At 45.5% G+C, this 27,388-nt stretch overlaps 1 protein-coding gene across 2 annotated transcripts in view; it reads left to right on the plus strand.

The window, feature by feature from the left end:
• Positions 1 to 26,644, plus strand: part of TMEM134 (transmembrane protein 134) — an 89,578-nt gene extending 62,934 nt beyond the window's left edge. For both annotated transcript variants that reach the window (XM_078659277.1, XM_078659285.1), the window contains exons 6-8: positions 350 to 394; positions 22,290 to 22,343; positions 25,758 to 26,644. In XM_078659277.1, the coding sequence (XP_078515403.1) occupies positions 350 to 394; positions 22,290 to 22,343; positions 25,758 to 25,840 (182 nt within the window). In that variant the 3' untranslated portion in view covers positions 25,841 to 26,644. The remainder of the gene's footprint in view (positions 1 to 349; positions 395 to 22,289; positions 22,344 to 25,757) is intronic.
• The last annotated feature ends 744 nt before the right edge of the window (positions 26,645 to 27,388 follow it).

A 27,388-nucleotide genomic window follows, 5' to 3' on the forward strand; every position in this document is an offset into this window, starting at 1 on the left:
CATATCTCCTCTTATTTATCTCCCTTCCTCTGCAACCTACTTGTTTTTCTTTTCTCATGCCTATCACGTATCCCTTTCTTTCTTTTCCTGTCTCTTCACATCTTTAATTTTGCCCCCACTTGTTCCTTTCTCACTAACTCATTCTTTCTTTTGCTGTTTAATCATTGCTTGGTTTCTGATTACTTTTTCCCCTCCCTCTGTCCCCTATTCCTCCTTTTACATCCCTTTTCCTCTGTACCAGTTTTTCTCTGCATTGTTTTCTCTGCCCCTTGTATCATTTTTGTACTTTCATCCTCCGCAACCTCCTTTGCGGTATTGCTCATTTCCTTAACACTCTTGCTTCTCACAGTTCTCGTCTTGACTGGCGTGGGACTGCAGGTGAATCCCTCACAAGGTGAGTTTCTGCTATGGATATGAATATTGATATGGACAAAAACCCCAGTCTCAGAATGTTTTGCTCTAACACCATAACTAGAAACTCTTAGGAACTGAGCCTAGTTTCAGGTCTGTTCTATCGTCATCCTTCTACCCTCTCAGTTTTGAGTCCTCTCTCAGAATGTATGGTGTTGTCTTTGTGCATGTGAATTTAAAGGCTCAGTCCTCCTCCTTTAAATGTTTCTATGCTAGCTTCCAACGCACGACTCTCTCAACCCGTTGTGCCAAGAGAATAGTATGGGAGACATCTGGGGCCCGATTCACAGAACTAACTTAAGACAAAATCCTAAACTTACTACCATTTTGGTATTCACAGAAGGCACTTACTCATTTTGGTATTCATGGAAGACACTTACATATTTCGGTATTCACAGAAGTTAGGAGTCCTAACTTTAGGACTCCTAAACGCCGTCTGTGACTACCGAAAGTCTTAAAGTTAGGATCTTTCTCAGTTTCGGAGTAGTAAAGTTAGGAGTCCTAACTTTAAGACTTTCGGTATTCACAGAAGGCATTTGGGAGTCCTAAAGTTAGGATTAGTAAATTAGTAAATTTAGGATTTTGTCTCAAGTTATTTGCGTGAATCGAGCCCAGGGTGAGGAAAAGCACTGGATGAACACACCCAGCTACACTGGTACTTCCGTGCACAGCTCCAACTATTCTAACTCCTGAGAACTCTGGCGAAGGCCTGTGGTGCTGTAAAACACAAACCAAACAAATAAAAAAGGATTTATGACCAGCTAGAGGGGCCAGTGGGACGTTCAGGCCCTAATTATCTATGAAGTCATTGTAAAACACCTGAACACAGTAAACATGGTTTAGGCCTAGCCTCGAGTAGAATCTATCAGCTCTATGTGACTTATTACTCAATTAGGAGTTTCCTGCACAACTCTTCTGACGCCAACAGATTAGTAAAATAAGGTATTTACAGTATATTAAGCATAGGTAAAAACATTGTAAAGCATTTAACATGGTGCAAACACTCCTGGGCAATGCATAAACAATCCTTCGCCCAGTGGAAATGGTCACACGTGCAAATATGTGCTAAATAACAGACACAAAGTAGAAAATGCAAGGGTTGTATGTGAAGTATTTATATGAAACTAGTTGTTTCAATAGATCCCTTAGGAGTGTGGGGGTTGTATGGTGTTAAAAAACATATGGGTGATTGTTTTTTTAAGTTTAAGAACAAAAAAGCTTTATTCCAAAGAGGTATCATAAATAAGTGTAGAGAATATTCCAACAATGAGTGAAATTTCAAAAGCAGTCTGTCGGGGAAATGTTAGACCTGTATATAATCAGATGCATAAAGTTATGAAAATAATACAACATTAAATGTTAGCTAATAAAGAAAAAAAGGAGAAAATGGAAAGGAATAAGGAAAATAGGGAAGAAAAGAAAGGAGAAATATAAGGGCATATCGTACAGCTAATTTAATAACAAGTGCATAAAAGCCTAATGAGATTTACAAGTAGAGAGCAAGATAAATAGACCAACATCTTAATTAATCATATATAAGATAATGAAAATGTGTAGAATAAAAAGAGTTATGTTAATAATGTTTAAAACATCTAAACAACATACATTCAATAAATATCCATCTCAAGGGGATTTGAGAGGCTCTTCAACAGGTGGATGATGTAGGTTAGAACATTTAAATGATGCTTTAAGAAATACAGTCAGAGGGGACCAAAAATGTTCTAGGTTGATGGCAGGGGAGATAGGATTTACAAATGCTCTATCAAGCATATGATTTATGCCTTCCGCAACATGCTTCTTTTAGCATCAACCTCCCCATCCTTACAAGTCTCTTCCTGATCACCAGCCTTTTTCTCTATTCATTTTGTTGTGCCTTAAGCCGTTCATTGGACACTACTGTGGCCACGTTATCCTTATCGTGGAGGCTGTTTTCATTAGACAGTTCTGACCTCTCCTCTCAAAAACGTCTAACCCCACTTGGTACCACAAATTTGCCTGGCCATCAATTTCGAAGATAGTTTAAAAAGCTTTGCAGTTTTCTGCGTTTAGTGTAACTCTGCATTCACTCTCCTGAGGAACCCCCACACACCTTGATCCAGAACATCTTATATGGTGTGGCGCAGCGGCCAGGGTGCCTGACTCCGGACTATGGGGTTCATGGTTCGATCCCCGGTGCCGGCAGCAGGTTAGCCCAGCACCATGTGACTCTGGGCAATAGCGCGCTTAATCTTCCCGACGGCCCCCAGCGCCAGGACACCACTTCGGAGGTAGCTGTGCGCTTTACAAATACTGGCATTTCTTCATTTCATATATTTCATATATGTATGTGTATATGTGTGTGTATGTATATATATATATATATATATATATATATATATATATATATATATATATATATATTTATTTATATATAACAAGCTCAAAGTCCTGAGATGCCCACTTCACGGCAAGGAACAGGTACGGACCACACAGAGCAAACGATTATTAAGTAAAGTGCTTTTTATTCCGGTGCATCTTATTCACACAGCTTTCTTGTGGCAAGTGCCCAGCATTACACGTTTCGCCCGCGTCACAGCAGGCTTGATTTTATATATATATATATATATATATATATATATATATATATATATATATATATATATATATATATATATATATATGTATATATATATTCAAATGCAAATCACCGAAACTTGGAGGCCCACTTGCTATGTTGTAATCTTTTATTTCTGCGTGGCAGCTCGAAACCAACATCCTTCTGTCCAGAAACAGTCTTTAGCCTTCATTTCCCTACGCGTTTCGGGCATCGTTCCGCCCTTCTTCCTAGGTGATGGCTTTACATGGACCGGCAGCCGGCAAACAATTAAATATTGTAATTAGTCCCGCCCAGTGGGCGTATGCCAAGTGCCTTTGTAGTTCTTATTCAATTCAAACCATAGTGGTATGCCGCTGCCACGTCCTTTAGTGATTTTTAAATTCCCAGTGGGCTTTCTGTCAGTCGGTTGAGGCTTGAGAACTGTATTATCCTCCTCGCAGAAAACAACATTGCTCCTTCGTACAGCATGCGTGGCTGCACTGGAACTGCTCGTCCGCGCTCTCCACGACCAGGCAGGCCGCTATATAATCCAAATGCAAATCACCGAAACTTGGAGGCCCACTTGCTATGTTGTAATCTTTTATTTCTGCGTGGCAGCTCGAAACCAACATCCTTCTGTCCAGAAACAGTCTTTAGCCTTCATTTCCCTACGTGTTTCGGGCGTCGTTCCGCCCTTCTTCCTAGGTGATGGCTTTACATGGACCGGCAGCCGGCAAACAATTAAATATTGTAATTAGTCCCGCCCAGTGGGCGTATGCCAAGTGCCTTTGTGGTTCACTTTCTCAGCCCATAGGAGGCCAAAAGAGCCTTTGAATGGTCAAGTAAGTTCTACTCGGTTTGTTGCACATGGTGGATGGAGAGTCCGTGTTGTTGTGGTCTGTGTAAGTGGAAATCTTTATCCTGCTTTAGGTTTGGTGAGAACATCATGTTGCAGCAAACTCTTAGCATCACTTATGCATGGCATGTGGCTAAAATATATGGAACTAAGCAAAACTGCCTTACCATATAAAAGGGCTGTGAGGTCCACCCAAAGGCAATCCAGAAGGATCTTCACATACACAGCCATAGAGGGTTCTATAGTGTACAACTCAGAAAGGAAGGAGGCTGAACCCTAAGACAGCTCAGTGTAGGGCACAGTTCTTCAAACTGTGGGGCGCGCCCCCCTGGGGGGGCGTGGATGGGTTCCCAGGGGGGCGCAAAGGCCTCTCCAAGCACATGTCAATGAAGACGCCTGGAAATGCAGCAATGTTTATTTGCGGCGTTTCCAGGCTGTCTTCAATTACTCCGAAGCCCTCAGAGTGTGGTGGCAGAGGTCAGTGGGTGTGCTGGGGGCTCGGCTGGGCAGTGTCTGGAGTCTTATTAAGACTCCAGCACCGAGTTTTTCACAGGTCTTTAAAGACCATTTACATAACTTTGGAAACTGGTTACCGAGCGCTAGTTTTTTCTTTTCTTTTTCCAGTACCCCCTGGGCCCCAACTCTGCCTATTCCTTACATTTATATTTTTTTAATTTACTGCTGTAGTGTGAAAATGCATTTCATGTAACGGAATACAAAAAAGAGTTGCCAATAGAAAAAGTGCCAGCCATGTGTGTGTTTAAAGAGCCTGCAAAGACCTTGCTTTGACACTAAATAGGGTCTTAAATAAAAAAGTATGTACTCATTTGTAATGTGTCTTACTGTCAGTTCCTTTTATTTTCAGTCATGAATCATTCAGGCAGCCCTAGAACACATTTAAAAGCGCTTTGTATTTGCCTTTCGAAATGCACACAGAAAAGTTCTGGAAATAGGGCTTTAGGTGACTGTTTATTTTTGTACCGTCTGCAACATTGAAATAATGAGCTGGCAACCCTAATCATTAGACTGGAAGTTTGTTGCAGGATCAGCACATTATTTCCTTTACCCTCGATTCCCTGATTAATTCCATATTAGCAATAGTTTTACTTATAGCTGTAACCCTACGCCCGTCAATAACATGCTGATTAACTTCAAGTGTCTGGGAATGCACCCTGCATTCAGACAACTCACTCCTCATTCTCACCCTTCACTTTCACACTCACCCAGCACTCACAGCGATCATAATGCACTCGCACTAATCACCATGCACTCACACCATTCACCCGCTCACCCTGTACGCAGACTCATTTTTATGTTTACAAATGACCACAGACCGGTTCTTCAGAGAGATACCCCAAAGAAGGGGACAATATAAGTATTTTTGCTCTTTTAAAAGGGACATTCATTAGTGAAGCTGGTACTGCTGCCAAGTGTGTAAGTGGCCACCACTGCTGGTTATCATAAAGGAGCAGATGCAGTAGGACTGGGGACCAGGAATTTGGGGGGCCCACTGCATTACAATTATGACTGTCTACTTTTAAAAAAAGAGGCATCATAGCTTATTGTCCTTTCAAACATTAGGACAGAGGTGATGATCCTTCATGCTGGGGAAGAAGTAAAAGGGGCAGGGGAGATAGCCTGCAACTCAGGACTGCAGTTATCATTAGTGCAGCAGGTACAGTTGCATTGGGGAAAAAGAGTGTGAGGGGCTCACAACACCCCAATTATGGGGAGCAGTTTGTTTGGGATAGCTGTTTTTGTTTGATGCATTTGCTGTTTTATAAGTCTCATATTTGGTGTGGTTCATAGGCTATAGAAAAAGTATTCCTGAAATCATCTCATAAGCCCCGCTCCCTGCACGCAGCCATGTCCCTCCCGCTCCCCCAATCCTTGCCATAAAGTTTTGGAGGGGGGCCCGACCTCAAAACATTTTGCTTTGGGGGGGCTCAGAGTAAAAAAGTTTGAAGACCTCTGGTGTAGGGTCTGCGAGGCCCACCGAGACACAGTGAGGGCTCAAATCAAGGAAATATAGGCACCTTAATACCCCCCAGATGCAGAAGAGGAGCAACCAACTGATACCTTAATAAATGGTCTAGGGTGAACCACCTAGACGCAATGGTAGGACAACCAACCGGTGCAGATAGGGTAATCTTCTGCTTTTCATAACCAAAAGCAGGCTTCCATTAATTGTTGCTGCTCAAATCAAAATGTATTTTATAATTTGGTAGTAACCAAATGCATGATGAATGCTGTCAGGTGCTTGGACTCACAGTGCTAAAATAGTTTTTCTTACGCTGGAAACAGCAGCACCTCTCTAATGCAAGCCTCTCCCATATGTTTGGTAATTAGACGCGGTCAATCCTGATATTTTCTCTCAGTTCTCTGAGCCCCACACGTACAGGTTTGTCCATTGGACTATTTTGCCATAGCATAGCCAGCCACAGAGTAGTCTGCACTGGTTCAATAGCACTAGCATCCTTTCAGTTTCTGTAAATCAACTTCAGGCTTCTTGTCTCCAGGATGGAAAAAAAAAATATATATATATATATCAAAGGAAACCTCTCTCACCGAGAAGGGAGTGAGCCGCACACACCACGGTGAAAGAAGCTGATTTAATTGCATGGTAAACAGCGCTGGCGTTTGTGTCCCTGATGCATTTCGGTCACATTGACCTTTCTCAAAGGGGGAGGCAGATGCATCAACGAGGCTGAAAAAGCGGACAGGCCCAATTGTTGGTGTTTATATATTTGCCCCCTGGTGGGCGCCTGCGGTAAGCTGGTTCAACGGGGCATTCTGGTTCTCGTAGTTCGCTTTCAGTCCCGCAGTTCAAACCCTTCTGTAGGCGATGCATGAAAATTATTGCTGTGTATATATATATATATATATATATATATATATTCACTGAAAAAACCATAGGTTAGAGACCATATATAGTTAGGAATTAGCATTTAAAAAACCTTGAAAATTCACTGAAAAAACCATAGGTTATAGACCATATATAGTTAGGGCTTAGCATTTAAAAAACCTTATTTTACTCACACAAAACCATTGAAATTCCATATATAGTTAGTTGCACTAACTATATATCAGGCACCCGCAATCCACTGCTGATGATGTCACATATTACATCATTCATGACATGGTCAGTGACATCACTGATGACATCACTGATGGTTTTTTCAGCGCCCCAACGTGACCCGGTAGAGAAGAACTAGCCCTCCCCTCTTTCACTGATGGTTCTTGTTGCCTGTCCCTTCTGTTGTCATTTAACAGAACTATTTAGCCTGCTGAAAGGGGTTGTGTTCCGACCGCTGGTTGGTGGAGACATTTTGACTATATTCTAGACCTGCGTTGTCGCGTAATGCGTCATATGACGCGCCACGTTAGCGCATCCGGAAGTGATCCGGGGCGCGACGCGCAGCGCATAACGTAAGCATAACAGGTCATATGACTTGTTAATAAAACTTTTCATTGGTTCATTTTACTTTTCTTATTCTAATGATGCTTTCGAACATTATTTTTTCTTAAATATATGTTATAATGTTCCAGGCTAATGTACTTTCCCGGAAAATTTACAACTGTCCTGCAAGTAAAATATATTCCTTTTTCGAGAAAAAGGGCGTTTCTTCGTCCCATGACGGAGCCGTTGAGCAAAAGAGGGTCGGCCTGCTGTCTTAGTCGCCGATACGCCTGAATATCAGATTCTTATCGATCACTTTATGTTGCAGGAGTAGAAAACACAACAGCCCTTGACCATTTATCTTTACTGCGTTCCTGCGTATTATACCTTTTACCCTTCATGTAATTGGACTGCTTTATTTCACTTGCCTTTTACTGATTCGAAAACAGTGACTATTATTAAAAACGTTACCAATTTATATACTACTACCATGTTTTCTTTTAAAAACCTTTATTGTGAAAATGTCATTATACAAATACGGGCCTATAACCACGTGGGCCGGCCACGGAGCAAACTGTAATCGTATATGATGAGTAGACATTTACACTGTAGAGGAACGTAACGGGCGGGCCATTAGGTTGCAAGAACTAAAGTGTCTAACAGTTGCGGAATCGGTGGACGTACATTTTATAATTAAAATACGACAGGGCCACTTACAATAAAATTATCTAGATATACATTTGCGGGCAAGTACCATGGGTGACGTTAATTCGAACTTTCAATAGTACAGTAATCAATAACACATCAGAACTTAATATCAATAGGGATATCGAAATATTCAATCTATTCTCGTCCCCGCCCGCCATGTGCTTCAAAACTGCATACGTATCTCGGGATATCAAGGTTGTGCAACCAGTACACAACAAGGAGTTACGAGTCCCATTTATTCCGGCACCATTTTGGGCGAGGACGGGCAGGTCCAGGATATAGTCAAAATGTCTCTACCAACCATCGACTATGATGATGTTCATATGCTGTATTTATTAGAGTAACACTCATCTGTCCACATGAAATTAATTTGCCACAATCTAAACATGTCATTTTAATCTTTCCAAAGTTCTTCTAAATATTTGGGACCGTTTCCCTTGCCTCTGATGCTGTCAGTGCCACTTCTTTGATGAATGTACTGGCAGGTCGGGGGTTCTCCTCCAAATCTCTCTTTTATGCAGCACTATAATTAATCGGTGCCACCTCTCCATATGACGATGCATGGTATAGTTACCATAACTATATATTTTTTCGGTTCCTCTGGAGAGTACATCGTGGCAGATGAAGCGTGTAACGTACCGGGCATTTACCTTTTTTTGCATGTAGAGGAAAGGAAAAAAAATTTGAGCGTCCGAGTTCTAAGGTGTCCCAGGGCCATTTTAGTGGACCAGGCCCAAATCCAAAGAACAGGCCGCCATTTTGAGAGTCCTCTTGCAGCCGCCTGTCGCTGTAGCATCAAGAGCGGCCGATACTCAGCTGAATGGCAACTGAAACGGTAAAGGGGCGCCCCACTACAGCAGACGAGCCTCCACCTAGGAAGGCCTGTTCACACCGCCTCCCCCCCCCTTCGGGCACCCCACGCCGTTATTCGGAGCAGGATTGTAGGATGGCCACACCAGTACGGCAACTTGCTAGACACCACCTCGGTGCTAACCGAATCTCAGCGCCTTGTGGTGTCTTCTATTCCGAAAATATTGTTGCGCTGCCTTTGGCCCCATTCGCACATCGGTCCGCTACTGACGCCATCTCACAGGCCAACGGGGCGCCCGACGCCGACTTTCAGCATTGTAGGATGGCCACACCAGTGCGACAACTTACTAGACACCACCTCGGTGCCATCCGGATCTTGGCATCTCAGCGCCTTGTGGTGTCTTCTATTCAGAAAATATTGTTGCGCTGCCTTTGGCCCCATTCGCACATCGGTCCGCTACTGACGCCATCTCACAGGCCAACGGGGCGCCCCACGCCGACTTTCAGCATTGTAGGATGGCCACACCAGTGCAACTTACTAGACACCACCTCGGTGCCATCCGGATCTTGGCATCTCAGCGCCTTGTGGTGTCTTCTATTCAGAAAATATTGTTGCGCTGCCTTTGGCCCCATTCGCACATCGGTCCGCTACTGCCGCCATCTCACAGGCCAACGGGGCGCCCCACGCCGACTTTCAGCATTGTAGGATGGCCACACCAGTGCGACAACTTGCTGGACACCACCTCGGTGCCATCCGGATCTTGGCGCGTTGTGCTGCCTTCGGCCTATTCGCACATCGGTCCGCTACTGACGCCGCCTCACGTGCCAACGGATTTTCTACGCTTTTTATACCCTATGCCGCATAACAGGTCATGTCACTTGTTTATAAAACTTTTCATTGGTTCATTTTACTTTTGGTTTCCTAATGATGGAAGGCTTGATCATATGACCTAAAAATAACACTTTTCATTGGATGAAAACTATTTTTTTTTCCCAAACGATGAAAGCCCCACCTTGTTTCTGGATGTTTCAGACTGAAGCTGGCGTCAGCATGAAAGCACCACCATCTCGTGGCTCCGTCGTGGTCATTCCACGAGCAATCATGGCAGCCGCTCCCCACCGGAAGCCTACAGGAGTCGGGGGCCCCCAAGACTTTTGTAGAATCCTCAAGGCGGAGGGGACGCTTTCGAGAATGGGGTCCAAGACCTAGCAGACAAGCGTCCGATTTCCAAGGTGTCCCAGGGCCATTTCAGTGGACCAGGCCCAAAAAGGAAAGAGCCTGCCGCCATTTTGAGAGTCCTGTGACAGCCGCCTATCGCTGCACCGCAAGAGTGGGCGCAACTCAGCTGAATTGCGGATTTTGACACAGTGGACCAAAAGCGGACGGAATGGCAACTGAAACGGTAAAGGGGCGCCCCACTACAGCAGACGAGGCTCCACCTGGGCAGGCCCGTTCACGCCGCCTCCCCCCCTCCCCCGGGGCGCCCCACGCCGTTATTCGGAGGGCGGCAACTCAGCTGAATTGCGGATTTTGACACAGTGGACCAAAAGCGGACGGAATGGCAACTGAAACGGTAAAGGGGCGCCCCACTACAGCAGACGAGGCTCCACCTGGGGAGGCCCGTTCACGCCGCCTCCCCCCCACCCCCCCGGGACGCCCCACGCCGTTATTCGGAGGGCGGCAACTTACTGGACATCACCTTGGTGCCATCGTTCTGCTGCCTTGGAACTATTCGCACAACAGACCGCTACTGATGACCCACCCCCCGCGACGCCCCACGCCGGATACCGAAATCAGTGCGGCACCCAGGCAACATCACCTGGGTGCCGTCCAGAAATCTGGACGTTGTGCTGCCTTGGGACTATTCGCACAACCGACCGCTACTTCCTTCTTTTTCCCTAAAAATGTTTAAATGTTTTTACTGTTTTTGTTTTGTTGTATATATTTATAAGTTATTAAAGTTTTATAATCCTACTACTTTGTTGGAGTGCTATATATTTTTAATGTGACACATAATTGTAAAAACTTTGATGTACAAAGAGTCATCCCTGGAATCTTCCGCTTCAGGCTCGGTCCCCTCCCCAATCACAATACAGGATGGTTTTCAGATAGTAGGAACGCGTGTGGTGTGACGGATCTCATCGGGTGTGGGCCTTGATCTACTATAACTCCTTTGAAGAGGGGTAATTCTTTACAGCTGGGGCCATAAACTACATCTGCAGGGCTAGCTGATAGCCTGGGACCGGCCTGGACAATCGGACACAGAGGAAGAGGAGTGTCGGAGGGTGCGGTAGTGAATAGGGCGAAAGGGAGGTGTCGGGCGGGCACAGGGTGTGATTCTCAGGGAAGAGCAGCGCAGATGGGGGGAGGTTTATTGCCCATGCATAAGACAGAGAGCGGGGGTGACCAGTGCCTGGGGGAGATGCTTGCGAGGGTGGGGAGCCATGCTAAGGATCGACAGCGTGCAGAGAGTGGGTCTGGTCAAGTCATCTAAAATGGCTGCCGTGCACGACAAAAGTGTGGCATTTGAAAAAAGGCAAGATGGCGCAGACAATGTTTTTCAACACTTCCTGATTTCCTTCGAATCGAACGTTAACAGACGTTGGGGCATATTACCAAAGTTAAGCGATATTTATCCCTAACGATGCTTAGCAACAAATTTTTTACCGCTAAGCATCGTCAGAAATGATCGCAGATAAACCTTGCTATTATCAAGGTTTATCGCAAATGCGATAAAAAACGGCCGCAATGCATTAATATCGCTGAAAAGTCAGCGATATTCATGCATTACCGAGCTAATGCTCTTAGCCATGTTATCCACCTCCCATTGGATAACATGGCTAAGAACTGCTCAGGGCAGGTGTTACTTTTTGGAGATATTCGCGCTTAGCGCGAATATCTCCAAAAGTTGGTAATAGGAGATAGCGATGTTAGCGACTGTTTCCAGTCGCTAACATCTTGGCATGCCCACTTTGCATGTCATTAGTGATAAATATCACTGACATGCAAAGTGGGGCCCAAGATGGTCGCTATCTCCTACTAGCGGTCGCTAACTGGTGTTAGCGACAGCTAGGTAATACGGAGATAATTTTATCTCCGCTTTCTTGTCTTTTAAAGCCAAAAAAGCGGAGATAAACCCCCTTGATAATATGCCCCGTTATCTCTCCCACACTACCGGTCCCCCTGGGCTTAAACGCCGAGATGGTAGGGACTGCATCCCGTGAAGATAGGCCGAGACGTCACTCAGCAGAAAAAAAAGTAAAAAAAAAGTCTATAAACATACAATAAGTTAAAAGTCAATCATTCTTCATTCCTTGTAGTACGCTCCCCAGTCCGCTTCCCGTTACACTAACCGGGCGCACCCCACCAAAAAAACGCGGAGCCCTTTTAAAGCCTCCACATCAAACCTATGGGGTCAGGGAGGATCTACTATGCCCCCTTATGGTCATTTGCCCCTTCGCTTTGGCCTCCTCTTGTCTCTCGATCCTACCGAGAGACAAGATGGCGGCCGCTACGGACTGTTTGGAATGTTTACAGACGCCGGAGAACCAATCAGCTTCGCTTCACAAAGCTCCATAACGCGAAAAGTACGCGAACTGGAGCGCTGCCCGGTCCGCTGTTACAGATATATATCTTTTTTTGAACGTTAATTTCTCAAAATCCACTGGAGCACATATATTGAGACCTAGCAAAGGCACATCAGGCTACCAGTCCCTACAATTTTGCCAAGTTTCGTGCAAATCCATTCAGCCGTTCGGGCTAAAAGTGAGGCCAACCGCCCTATGGAAAACTCAATGTTAAAAACACGTTTTGGGACCCCCCTTTTTTCTCGGCCCCCCCTTGACGAAACCCCCCCAAATTTTCAGGGGCTACTCAGAAACAAAATGTTCCATTTTCCTGAAATTTTCAGCCAATTCCGTCCACAAACGCCAAAGTTATTAGACATAGAATTTTCAAAAATCCCATAGAGAAAAAATCCTAACTATATATACCTACTGGCGACCGCCAGTAGGTAATATATATATATATATATATATATATATATATATATATCTGCACTGAAATAAACAGAAAAGGAAACTTCACTGGTCCGTGTCCGAGAGCTTTTTTGCCCTGGCTGGTGTTATCCCGGAGCGAGGCGACGGAGTACAAAATATATATATATATATGTGTGTATATCTCACACACAAAGGCTCCATTTTACCGGGGGCCCCCGACCTTGCAGGGCGGACTCTGCGTGCAGGAATGAAGATCCTGTTGCTCGAAATTTTGCCACAAAGAATTGCATAGCCACACCACCGACTTCTATTCAGGCAGACTTTATTTGTCAAAATGGCATCATTCATTTTCACTCATTTATATCCTTACGCGTTTCGACGGTACTTCCGTCTTGTTCACAGGTGAGTGATATTATTTGTCCAAGTGGTCACATGGCCTCTAAGGTATCTACAGGCCCCAAAATGCATCACAGCAGTACATCCACATCGTGCATGGAGCAAAAGTGTTCTGTTGCAGCTCAATAGCAGTATTTCAGCCCAAATGTCACGAAAATCACGGGTGCATTTAAAATCAGAAGCAAAGTGCATATTTTTGAATGATGCCACAGTTTCATTAGTGCTTGAAATGCGGTGATACCAGAGAGAGGAGAAACACCTCCCTCGTCTCCCTTTCTCATACCCAATGCCAATATATATATATATATATATATATATATATATATATATATATATATATATATATATATATATATATATATTTGTCATCCAAAGTGCCTGTGCTTTCGGGGACGCACACAACATTTCTCCGCCCTGCGGGCTATCAATCAGCATGCTTTCCGCTCTCCATTATTTAAAACCTGCCCGACGCGTTTCTGGGAACCTTTTCCCGTCATCAGGGGCTGCCGTCAAAGAATAATGTTCACACACCGGTATTTGCCAGACATTGATTTATTAGCCACACCCCTGGTAGGCGTATTGTTTAGTACCTCGTCATACCAAGTGTTTCTGGGATGCGTAGTCTGTTCGGTGCGTGGCTGTTGCATTAAAAATTCTTTGGCAAGTGATGCTCCTCAATTACCTATAGTAGGCTGGGTATTACGGTTCAGCACGCTGTACATGTGGAGTCCTGTGCTCGAACCTCCAACTCGTTTGGAAGTGATGGCCTCGAACTGCTGCAAAGGGTGAACGCTGCAACAGCTGATGGTGCTCTCCCCCCGACCAGGCGGCCGGTAAGAATTTTGTCATCCAAAGTGCCTGTGCTTTCGGGGACGCACACGACATTTCTCCGCCCTGCGGGCTATCAATCAGCATGCTTTCCGCTCTCCATTATTTAAAACCTGCCCGACGCGTTTCTGGGAACCTTTTCCCGTCATCAGGGGCTGCCGTCAAAGAATAATGTTCACACACCGGTATTTGCCAGACATTGATTTATTAGCCACACCCCTGGTAGGCGTATTGTTTAGTACCTCGTCATACCAAGTGTTTCTGGGATGCGTAGTCTGTTCGGTGCGTGGCTGTTGCATTAAAAATTCTTTGGCAAGTGATGCTCCTCAATTACCTATAGTAGGCTGGGTATTACGGTTCAGCACGCTGTACATGTGGAGTCCTGTGCTCGAACCTCCAACTCGTTTGGAAGTGATGGCCTCGAACTGCTGCAAAGGGTGAACGCTGCAACAGCTGATGGTGCTCTCCCCCCGACCAGGCGGCCGGTAAGAATTTTGTCATCCAAAGTGCCTGTGCTTTCGGGGACGCACACGACATTTCTCCGCCCTGCGGGCTATCAATCAGCATGCTTTCCGCTCTCCATTATTTAAAACCTGCCCGACGCGTTTCTGGGAACCTTTTCCCGTCATCAGGGGCTGCCGTCAAAGAATAATGTTCACACACCGGTATTTGCCAGACATTGATTTATTAGCCACACCCCTGGTAGGCGTATTGTTTAGTACCTCGTCATACCAAGTGTTTCTGGGATGCGTAGTCTGTTCGGTGCGTGGCTGTTGCATTAAAAATTCTTTGGCAAGTGATGCTCCTCAATTACCTATAGTAGGCTGGGTATTACGGTTCAGCACGCTGTACATGTGGAGTCCTGTGCTCGAACCTCCAACTCGTTTGGAAGTGATGGCCTCGAACTGCTGCAAAGGGTGAACGCTGCAACAGCTGATGGTGCTCTCCCCCCGACCAGGCGGCCGGTAAGAATTTTGTCATCCAAAGTGCCTGTGCTTTCGGGGACGCACACGACATTTCTCCGCCCTGCAGGCTATCAATCAGCATGCTTTCCGCTCTCCATTATTTAAAACCTGCCCGACGCGTTTCTGGGAACCTTTTCCCGTCATCAGGGGCTGCCGTCAAAGAATAATGTTCACACACCGGTATTTGCCAGACATTGATTTATTAGCCACACCCCTGGTAGGCGTATTGTTTAGTACCTCGTCATACCAAGTGTTTCTGGGATGCGTAGTCTGTTCGGTGCGTGGCTGTTGCATTAAGCATGCTGATTGATAGCCCGCAGGGCGGAGAAATGTCGTGTGCGTCCCCGAAAGCACAGGCACTTTGGATGACAAAATTCTTACCGGCCGCCTGGTCGGGGGGAGAGCACCATCAGCTGTTGCAGCGTTCACCCTTTGCAGCAGTTCGAGGCCATCACTTCCAAACGAGTTGGAGGTTCGAGCACAGGACTCCACATGTACAGCGTGCTGAACCGTAATACCCAGCCTACTATAGGTAATTGAGGAGCATCACTTGTCAAAGAATTTTTAATGCAACAGCCACGCACCGAACAGACTACGCATCCCAGAAACACTTGGTATGACGAGGTACTAAACAATACGCCTACCAGGGGTGTGGCTAATAAATCAATGTCTGGCAAATACCGGTGTGTGAACATTATTCTTTGACGGCAGCCCCTGATGACGGGAAAAGGTTCCCAGAAACGCGTCGGGCAGGTTTTAAATAATGGAGAGCGGAAAGCATGCTGATTGATAGCCCGCAGGGCGGAGAAATGTCGTGTGCGTCCCCGAAAGCACAGGCACTTTGGATGACAAAATTCTTACCGGCCGCCTGGTCGGGGGGAGAGCACCATCAGCTGTTGCAGCGTTCACCCTTTGCAGCAGTTCGAGGCCATCACTTCCAAACGAGTTGGAGGTTCGAGCACAGGACTCCACATGTACAGCGTGCTGAACCGTAATACCCAGCCTACTATAGGTAATTGAGGAGCATCACTTGCCAAAGAATTTTTAATGCAACAGCCACGCACCGAACAGACTACGCATCCCAGAAACACTTGGTATGACGAGGTACTAAACAATACGCCTACCAGGGGTGTGGCTAATAAATCAATGTCTGGCAAATACCGGTGTGTGAACATTATTCTTTGACGGCAGCCCCTGATGACGGGAAAAGGTTCCCAGAAACGCGTCGGGCAGGTTTTAAATAATGGAGAGCGGCAAGCATGCTGATTGATAGCCCGCAGGGCGGAGAAATGTCGTGTGCGTCCCCGAAAGCACAGGCACTTTGGATGACAAAATTCTTACCGGCCGCCTGGTCGGGGGGAGAGCACCATCAGCTGTTGCAGCGTTCACCCTTTGCAGCAGTTCGAGGCCATCACTTCCAAACGAGTTGGAGGTTCGAGCACAGGACTCCACATGTACAGCGTGCTGAACCGTAATACCCAGCCTACTATAGGTAATTGAGGAGCATCACTTGCCAAAGAATTTTTAATGCAACAGCCACGCACCGAACAGACTACGCATCCCAGAAACACTTGGTATGACGAGGTACTAAACAATACGCCTACCAGGGGTGTGGCTAATAAATCAATGTCTGGCAAATACCGGTGTGTGAACATTATTCTTTGACGGCAGCCCCTGATGACGGGAAAAGGTTCCCAGAAACGCGTCGGGCAGGTTTTAAATAATGGAGAGCGGAAAGCATGCTGATTGATAGCCCGCAGGGCGGAGAAATGTCGTGTGCGTCCCCGAAAGCACAGGCACTTTGGATGACAAAATTCTTACCGGCCGCCTGGTCGGGGGGAGAGCACCATCAGCTGTTGCAGCGTTCACCCTTTGCAGCAGTTCGAGGCCATCACTTCCAAACGAGTTGGAGGTTCGAGCACAGGACTCCACATGTACAGCGTGCTGAACCGTAATACCCAGCCTACTATAGGTAATTGAGGAGCATCACTTGCCAAAGAATTTTTAATGCAACAGCCACGCACCGAACAGACTACGCATCCCAGAAACACTTGGTATGACGAGGTACTAAACAATACGCCTACCAGGGGTGTGGCTAATAAATCAATGTCTGGCAAATACCGGTGTGTGAACATTATTCTTTGACGGCAGCCCCTGATGACGGGAAAAGGTTCCCAGAAACGCGTCGGGCAGGTTTTAAATAATGGAGAGCGGAAAGCATGCTGATTGATAGCCCGCAGGGCGGAGAAATGTCGTGTGCGTCCCCGAAAGCACAGGCACTTTGGATGACAATATATATATATATATATATATATATATATATATATATATGTATATATATATTCAAGCTCCTGGTAAAATAGATAAAAAATAGTTTATTTAGACCTTATCAAATTGATTTTCAAGCATAACTATCAGAAGACAAAAAAAATTGCAAAAAAAGTTATATGTGGAGTAACCATTAAAAATCTACCCACAACACACAACACGTCTGAAAATTAAACGCTAAATAAAAAACTATAGCGTCTCCTTGTATCTTAATCTCATATTTCTGTAAAATAGGTATTAATAACTTGCGCTGTGAGGACAAAAATGTAAACAATGTTACTAAAATGTTCACACGCGAACAACACACTTTGAGGCTTCAACTACAGATTCGATTTTTATTTGAAAGCTGATTCGTGTCCAAACTAATAAAATGGAGCAAATTAATTCCGAATCACTGGTTTTAATATGGCATTGCGCATTGTCAGCTTGGGTAACTTCGTCAAATACGGGAAGGCATTTAAATTCTCCCATGAGGGTCTCATGTAAGGCGCTGACATTTTCTGGCACAAATAAGTAAAATCTTTTGCCCTTGACTCTGCTCAGTCTCTAGCATTTAATTCCTGTTTAGATGGCAATGAAAAGTTTTTAATGTCATAGTTCTCCATGGTAAGATAGCCTGCAGTTCTCCTAAGACGTTCCCTTAAAGCCCTTTCCCAGCTTATTTCACTGGCCATAATTTCATTCACACAGTAAGCTACAACTTTTAAAAGTGGGGGACTTGAACTATTTATGCCAAAAATGAATGTTTAGGATTTTTGTAGTACAGTTCCATGATTTGAAATTGGCTTCCATCCTAATAACTTGGGCCAGTGCACATTTAGAGAGGCTGAGGAGTTTTTGGAGACAACCTCCTTCTGTCTTCTACCAATCAGTATTTGCACCTAGGCACCATACTTCTCCGCCTTACGGCATCTGAGGAGAAACCATCACGTTTTATGCTGTCAACACTGAATTTATGACGTCCAATCAAAGTCTCCTTAAATGCCAATAAACCTCCAATCGTGGCTGACACATTACTTTCTAAAGTGTCTAATCTAAGTGCAATTTCCATGATGGTTTATTGTCAAAGTTATCTAAAAAATGTAACTTCCTCAACCACCTGCATGCCAATAGACCGTGTAAAGGGTTTATTATTTTTCCTAAACACTATAATTTAAAAAAAATCCATATTAATTACAAAATGATTGGCCCTGCAGTAATTCCTAAACGCTTTTAGTTTCCTTTGAAGGCCTACTTGTGTCATGTCCAATAGAACAAGTTCATCTGCATACAATAAACAGGAGGCATGCGTACCGCCCATTATCGTACCCTTCTGTAGGATAACTGGGAGGTTCGCAAAGTGAAAGAGTGTAATTTCAGCTTCCTTTACAGCTCCATCACCTAAATCCAAACCCTGCACCTTGCTGTTGAGATCTTATCGCATCATTTCATTACCATGCTCGCTCCATCTCAGTATCCATAGTCCCATGTTTGTTACACAGAACATACCTTTGCTTCTCCACCCTAAAACAGAAGTTTAAAAACCAGTAAATTAGGACGTAATGGATGATGCCTTTTATGCTACTGGGCTGTACATAAGTCTGGCCAGCTCACAAGCCAGAACTTATGCACATTTTTCCTTTTGCAGTCAAAGTAATTGGGGCAACCCAATACTACCTGCAATTTGTATCTTTACATTCCCTGTTTATACACAGAATTCATAGAATTTCTTTCTTCATCCTTTTCATTCAAAATTAAATCCTCTTTTCTCCCTCCTCGGAGGTATTTACGCACATTTACGTTCCTCTCTTCTTTTCCTTTCCACATTTGTGCAAAAGCCCCACACTTACTGAGTTGTTGTTTCACAGTGAATCAATTGTGGCCTCTTATTTATAACATCCATTTTCTTACCATTCTCCATTTTGTGTCAATCATGTTTTTTCCAGTTTCACCCCTTTGCCGCAACCTCTGGCATTCCTAGAGTTTCTTCTTTCCTGCATGTTCAGCCTGGCACAGGACTGCTCTCCTCTTGAAAGGCAGGTCCATGTGTAACTCATGGCTCTTCCTGCACTGTCTTGTCCTTAGCATGGACCTCCGCCTGACCTCAAGCAAGTGTGTCTTTTAAAACTCCAAACCTGCCATTCAAAATCAGAAGGGGCACCCGTCAGGGCTGCCCCCTATCACCATGCCTCTTTGCGTTGGCAATGGAGCCCCTAGCGGCTTGGGTGCGGATGGATGCACAAGTGGTGGGCTTTAAATGGGCATGGGGACATTTGGACCATATTGGGCTATATGCCGAAGACGGGCTAACGAACATCAATGGGATGGGACCAAGGCTGCTCCACATCATGCACATTTTTGGGGAGTCATCTGGGCTCTTTGTGAATCCCCGCAAATTTACTCTGTGGGTGTTTGGGGACAAGATGGAACTGGAGCCCTGGGCATCTGCGGTGCAGGTTACTATGGGGGGGGGTGAAATACCTGAGTGTATTCTTGTCGGATTCGCCCACTGAGTCCTGGAACAGAAATATTGTGCTGATATGGGCGCGGGTGCATGTTCAAAACATGGTCACATATGCCCCTCTCCCTGTTCGGTAGGTCGGCCATCTTTAAGATGGTATTGTGCCACGTCTGCTGTAACAATTTCAGAATTATCCATACCCAGTCTCGTCTAAATGGTTTCGGCAAGTTAACTCTGTTCTGGGTCCCTTTTTATGGGCGGGAGGGGCGTCCAGCGTTGCGCTGCAGACGTGCTTTCAGTCGACGTACTGTGGGGGGTTGGCTACCTCAGACGTTCAGTCATATTACATGGCTTCGCACCTTCTGATATTGAATGAATGGTGGTACAGCGACAGGACAGATCCCACATATGCTGTTGTGCGAATATGCATGGGGGATTTTGCATTGCACACTATTTTATACTCTGCATCCCTACGTAACTTTTTGCCGACGGATACAAGGATGGTGTTCCAGATGTGGAAGCAGGCTCTCTCCTTAAGGTGGGGTGGTGGAATAAACTGACAAGGGAGACATCACTCTGAAATAATGGGCGTCTGCCGCAGTTGGTAGATTTATCTGGATTTCGCGCATGGGAAAATATTGGTGTCTCTACCTTAGCGGATGTAATGCGAGGCACTGTACTGAAGTCCTTTCAGGACCTCCAACAGGAATTTCAAATGCCAATGGTCCAATTCTATAAATACCTCCAGTTCAGACATGCTATTTCCCCCAGCAACACGGGGTTGGAAGCCCTTCCTGAATTCAGCCCCATCGAAGCCAAAGTGTTTATGGGGGACCTACAAGACTACAAAATATCCAAAATCCATCAGTCCCTAGTGACAAATAGCTCTACCACACTATAGAAACTTAGAGAGGCATGGGAGGGTGATCTCTGCCCTCTGGACGAGGAAGATTGGACAGAATCACTGGCCTCCCCTTGGGAGGCGGCGATTGCGATGCGATTACACCTCATTCAATTTGAATACCTACATCGAGTGTACTATAGCAGAGTCAGTCTTTTGAGGGCGGGCCTAGTGTCATCTCCGACATGCTTAAGGTGCGGGCGGGAGAAGGGAACCCTCTTACACACGACCTGGCACTGTATAGCATTTACGAGATTTTGGAAAGGGGTCATGGCATGTCTCGCAAAGGTATTGGGGTGGGACCTACCCTCCTCGCCAAAACAAGTACTTTTGCACGTAATGGAGGGTGTAGGGGGAAATATCTACAAACGACATCTTCTGTTGTTAGGACTCACATTGGCTAAAAGGGATATTGCAAGGCTATGGAAAGCAGAGGCTCCACCTTCTCTGTCAGCGTGGAAGAAAGTCCTGGACTTTTGTATTGGGCTGGAGAGTCCAATATTCAAAGCCAGGGGATGCCCGCAAAAACATCCAAAGATTTGGAAGCGATGGGTGGATTACCGGGGACTCTATCTGGAGCCAGTGCTTCCAGCGGAGGTCACGACTCTGGGTTAATCGCTCGATTCTGTCAATTGAGAGATAGCAGATATGGTGACGGACTTCGCATTCTGGAGTGGGTGTTGAAGTGGCGCTCAAGATGTGGGAAGGCAATAGTGCAACGGGGGTTATAATGTTTTTTTCTTCTGTTCTTCTTATTGAGCATATATAATCTAAATGTCAATACTGTTATCCTGCAATGTATACTGTGGCAGAAGTCTTCTGGGTTACAGTGCTCTTCTTTATGGTGGAGAAGCGTGGCTCAGTGGTTAGAGGCGGCAGACCCGGAAGCTGAGATCAGCCGTGGACCAGGGTTCGATTCCCCGCCTCGGTGGGTCTCGGGCTCAAAATTTCCACGGACTCGACAATTCTCGCTCCGGTGCCTACTCGACTCACAGGGTCACACTCTGCGACTCTGGGCAATAGCTTGCTTAATCTCCACTACGGCCCCTCGTGGCGGGATGCCTGGCTTTCACCTTGTGAATACCCTGCCGGGGTATCTCACAGGGGAATACCAGGACGGGTTCCCTAAGCAAGCGCCTTGAGACCCCTGGGTGATTCGTGCGCTATATAAATCGAAATACATTTACATTTACATTTATACGGGGTACCGTACACAATAAAATATGTTTATAAAAAAAAACTCCAAACCTGCAATTAACCCGAGATTTTGCTCACACTTTTCCTCTCCTTCTTTTAAAAAAACTATGCTTGTTTGTTGACATGAATATTTGGGGCCCATCGTAGGGGTTTAAAGCTGCTGTAGTAGCGTCATCAGGCTCACTTGTGTCAAGACATCCCTCAGAATTAGGAGATTGCTGTAATATCATATGTCTTATCAGACCCAAAGCATGCAACTCGATAACTTGTATCTGTTGTAGGTCATTCATTCGTGTATGTCTGTCTGAGGGAAGCTTGCACAGCATCTCCCTGAACGGTAACAGTTGTGTGTGAGAAGCTTGCACTTGTGCTTCCCATGCTGTACCACGTGTGTGTGAGCCCAAGATGCTCATTTAATACAATAATGTGATGTTGCTCTACATGCCTATATGTTCACGTGTTTTTTCTGCTCTAGGTATCTCCAGCGCAATCTTCTTCGTCCCTGGATTTTTACTTCTTATACCAGGAGGTGAGCTCATGAGATAGAATGCGACTCTGCAACTCTTAACAATAAATGAAAAACTAAAGCGAGCCTCAGCTGGATCCCATGAGTGGAGAAGGGGGTGCGATGCAGGCGTGCATTTATCATATAGTTGCTAAATCAGTGTGTATGCATCTGTGTGAGGGCAGTATATCTGGGACTCGGTTGGATATCTCATCAGAGGGAAGTGGGAAGTGCTGGAAACTTTTTTGGGGGAAGGTGAGATTAAGGACTTGAGTAGTGTTTGTGAGCAGGGGTCTTTCCAGGACTTTGAGGGAGGTCCCCATGGGTGGAGCTGGCTTGCATGGTTGTTCCTGTGTCTCTTGAATGGTACTACATCTAGGAGAAGGCTAGGCCCCAGTTCAGGAGCTTTATAGGGTTACATTGCTGCAACAACCATTGGGCACGGTAGTAATCTACTCACAACATTGGGCAGGAATCCAGTAGACACATGACACCTTTAGATCAGTTGTTAGGCATGATTGTAACTCATTCATGGTGTAGCCATTGGGCATGGTTGTCTCCATTGATGATATTGCCATTGGGTAGGACTGGTGTCCATTCACTATACCAAGAATAGAGACCAGCCATGCCCAATGGCTACACCATTAAGGGAGCCCAGACGTGCCCAAAGGCAATATCACAGATGGAGTCTAGTCCTGCCCGTTGACTACACTCCATTCATGAAGTTGATGCTGGGCAGGGCTGGTCTCAGTGGATGGTGTAGTCATTGTTCGGGGCTGGTCTCTATTAATGGTGTTGTCACTGGCATTGCTGGTTTCTATTGATGGTGTAGTCATTGGGCGGGGCTGGTCTCTATTAATGTTGTTGTCATTGGGTGGGGCTGGTCTCTATTAATGTTGTTGTCATTGGGTGGGGCTGGTCTCTATTAATGTTGTTGTCATTGGGTGGGGCTGGTCTCTATTAATGGTGTTGTCACTGGCAGTGCTGGTTTCTATTGATGGTGTAGTCCTTAGGGGGGGGGGGGCTGGTCTCTATTAATGTTGTTGTCATTGGGTGGGGCTGGTCTCTATTAATGGTGTTGTCACTGGCAGTGCTGGTTTCTATTGATGGTGTAGTCATTGGGCGGGGCTGGTCTCTATTAATGTTGTTGTCATTGGGTGGGGCTGGTCTCTATTGATGGTGTTGTCATTGGGTGGGGCTGGTCTCTATTAATGGTGTTGTCATTGGGTGGGGCTGGTCTCTATTAATGGTGTTGTCATTGGGCGGGGCTGGTCTCTATTAATGGTGTTGTCACTGGCAGTGCTGGTTTCTATTGATGGTGTAGTCATTGGGCGGGGCTGGTCTCTATTAATGGTGTTGTCATTGGGTGGGGCTGGTCTCTATTAATGGTGTTGTCATTGGGCGGGGCTGGTCTCTATTAATGGTGTTGTCACTGGCAGTGCTGGTTTCTATTGATGGTGTAGTCATTGGGCGGGGCTGGTCTCTATTAATGTTGTTGTCATTGGGTGGGGCTGGTCTCTATTAATGTTGTTGTCATTGGGTGGGGCTGGTCTCTATTGATGGTGTTGTCATTGGGTGGGGCTGGTCTCTATTAATGGTGTTGTCATTGGGCGGGGCTGGTCTCTATTAATGGTGTTGTCACTGGCAGTGCTGGTTTCTATTGATGGTGTAGTCATTGGGCGGGGCTGGTCTCTATTAATGTTGTTGTCATTGGGTGGGGCTGGTCTCTATTAATGTTGTTGTCATTGGGTGGGGCTGGTCTCTATTAATGTTGTTGTCATTGGGTGGGGCTGGTCTCTATTAATGGTGTTGTCATTGGGTGGGGCTGGTCTCTATTAATGTTGTTGTCATTGGGTGGGGCTGGTCTCTATTAATGTTGTTGTCATTGGGTGGGGCTGGTCTCTATTAATGTTGTTGTCATTGGGTGGGGCTGGTCTCTATTAATGTTGTTGTCATTGGGTGGGGCTGGTCTCTATTAATGTTGTTGTCATTGGGCGGGGCTGGTCTCTATTAATGGTGTTGTCACTGGCAGTGCTGGTTTCTATTGATGGTGTAGTCATTGGGCGGGGCTGGTCTCTATTAATGTTGTTGTCATTGGGTGGGGCTGGTCTCTATTAATGGTGTTGTCATTGGGCGGGGCTGGTCTCTATTAATGGTGTTGTCACTAGCAGTGCTGGTTTCTATTGATGGTGTAGTCATTGGGCGGGGCTGGTCTCTATTAATGGTGTTGTCACTGGCAGTGCTGGTCTCAGTGGATGGTGTAGTCATTGGGCGGGGCTGGTCTCTATTAATGGTGTTGTCACTGGCAGTGCTGGTTTCTATTGATGGTCTAGTCATTGGGCGGGCTGGTCTCTATTAATGTTGTTGTCATTGGGTGGGGCTGGTCTCTATTAATGGTGTTGTCATTGGGCGGGGCTGGTCTCTATTAATGGTGTTGTCACTGGCAGTGCTGGTTTCTATTGATGGTGTAGTCATTGGGCGGGGCTGGTCTCTATTAATGGTGTTGTCACTGGCAGTGCTGGTTTCTATTGATGGTGTAGTCATTGGGCGGGCTGGTCTCTATTAATGTTGTTGTCATTGGGTGGGGCTGGTCTGTATTAATGGTGTTGTCATTGGGCGGGGCTGGTCTCTATGGTGTTGTCACTGGCAGTGCTGGTTTCTATTGATGGTGTAGTCATTGGGCGGGCTGGTCTCTATTAATGTTGTTGTCATTGGGTGGGGCTGGTCTCTATTAATGGTGTTGTCATTGGGCGGGGCTGGTCTCTATTAATGGTGTTGTCACTGGCAGTGCTGGTTTCTATTGATGGTGTAGTCATTGGGCGGGGCTGGTCTCTATTAATGTTGTTGTCATTGGGTGGGGCTGGTCTCTATTAATGTTGTTGTCATTGGGTGGGGCTGGTCTCTATTAATGTTGTTGTCATTGGGTGGGGCTGGTCTCTATTAATGGTGTTGTCACTGGCAGTGCTGGTTTCTATTAATGGTGTAGTCATTGGGCGGGGCTGGTCTCTATTAATGTTGTTGTCATTGGGTGGGGCTGGTCTCTATTAATGTTGTTGTCATTGGGTGGGGCTGGTCTCTATTAATGTTGTTGTCATTGGGTGGGGCTGGTCTCTATTAATGTTGTTGTCATTGGGTGGGGCTGGTCTCTATTAATGTTGTTGTCATTGGGTGGGGCTTGTCTCTATTAATGGTGTTGTCACTGGCAGTGCTGGTTTCTATTAATGGTGTAGTCATTGGGCGGGGCTGGTCTCTATTAATGGTGTTGTCATTATCAGTCCTTAGGGGGGCTTGTCTCCATTGATGGCACAGCCATTGGGCAGGAATCGACTTAGTTGAACGCGTCGCCAAGAGACAGGCTGGATTCCATTGGCAGAGCAGTCATGTGGGAGGGCTTTACTCCTTTAATGGTTGCCTCAAACCTGTCTTCTCTCTCCACAGTGTACCACGTAATCTTCATCTACTGCGCAGTGCGTGGTCGGAAGGGTTTCCAGTTCTTCTACCTGCCATACTTTGAGAAGTGATCTCCAGTGACCTCCACATGATGAAGATTGCTCTACTTTCATCAATCTCCAGGCTAGGATCACCTCCTACATTGCCACTGGACCACCGAGAGCCTAAAAGGCGGAGAGTGGTCTCCCACCACTTTAGAATCCTGGCCTGCACAAATGTGGATGGGGGGTTCTCTCCTCTCACTGTGTTCAATCATACCCCCATGGGATAGTCCACTCCATCTTGCAGTTACTCAGTGTGCCCTTGAGTGATTAAGGGAGCATGCTGCAGTCACTGCAGTGCCACTTTTGGAGGTAGGGTGCCAGTACTGCTTGTACAAATATGCCATAAGTCGTGAGCTGTACTGGTGTTTTTGAGGACTCTTGCAGAAGTGCTTTACCTCAGACTGTGAATTTACCTGTGAATCTCTTGCCCTTCTTGCCTTTACAACACTATGAGAAAGAAACTGTGCCAAGATCTCCTCCTGTGAACAGAGACTGGTAAATTACTTTAAAACACTGACCCGGGCAGATGAATGTTTTACCGTCTTGTATTGTCTGTATGTTTGTCATGTTTTTACGCCCGAAAATAAATTTGCTGACCCGAAATGATTGTAGACAAGTTAAATGTGTGTTTTGTAACTTGTGAGAAGTGCTCTCACCCTTTAGAAGGTATATCAGTTAGACTTTATAAGAATTTTCTGTAAAAACAAACTTTGGTATTTCCTCTGCAGCGTCGTAAAGCAGGAAATTTTGTAAAAAAGAGGAGAGATTAGAGGATTTTCTCCTGAGAATGGTAAATTGAATGTCCACATTAAATATATGTTAACCACTAAACAATCCACCCACCTGTATGTGATGTACCTTCTGAGTATTCATTTGTGTGGGGAAACCAGTCCTGATTGGTTTTGAAACATGTTGATCAGTGAGACAGGCATGGCTGATATACAGACTAACTTTTTGGGTAGGGGGCTATGAATACAATTCTTACCACTGAGTAGTCTACCCAGACTCAACTTTAACTAGTTATGGTTTTCTTCTCCATGTATGATTTTCTCACGTCCAACATATTTACTCCCTCACCACACAGCGTATTCACCTTACTCGACGACTTAGTACATCTCAGGATGTGTCCCAGTGCTTGATGGGATACCCAATGAGGAAGTATGCAAAACTACGTGGTTGAGGGTTCATCAACACAAGAGTAAAATCATCCCATATTACTCGTGAGGTAGTGGCTTACACATCACATATCAGTGAACGCAATCATTTGCGCTTTAAAAAAAAAGCACAAAGCACCTATGAATGAGAAACCTCTTTAAGTTTATTTTACATTTAAAATTTACATTTAAATGAAATGAGTCTAGCATTTAAATCCAAGCTAACATTCCTGATAGACATACGTAGACCTCAGTTTTGGGAAATTGTTGTGAGAATTACAGGGAAAAAGATAGGAGTAAAGAGGGAAGCAAACAACTAGGACGCCCTCCACTCAATAAGTCAACAAACTACTATTGTCCTAGTGTTCAAGGCAGTTACCATACCATATAAAGATCTGCAGGCATCGCTGGTTGTACATAA

The sequence above is a fragment of the Lissotriton helveticus genome, chromosome 1_1 (genome assembly GCF_964261635.1).
Source record: "Lissotriton helveticus chromosome 1_1, aLisHel1.1, whole genome shotgun sequence".
Taxonomy (NCBI): Eukaryota; Metazoa; Chordata; class Amphibia; order Caudata; family Salamandridae; genus Lissotriton; species Lissotriton helveticus.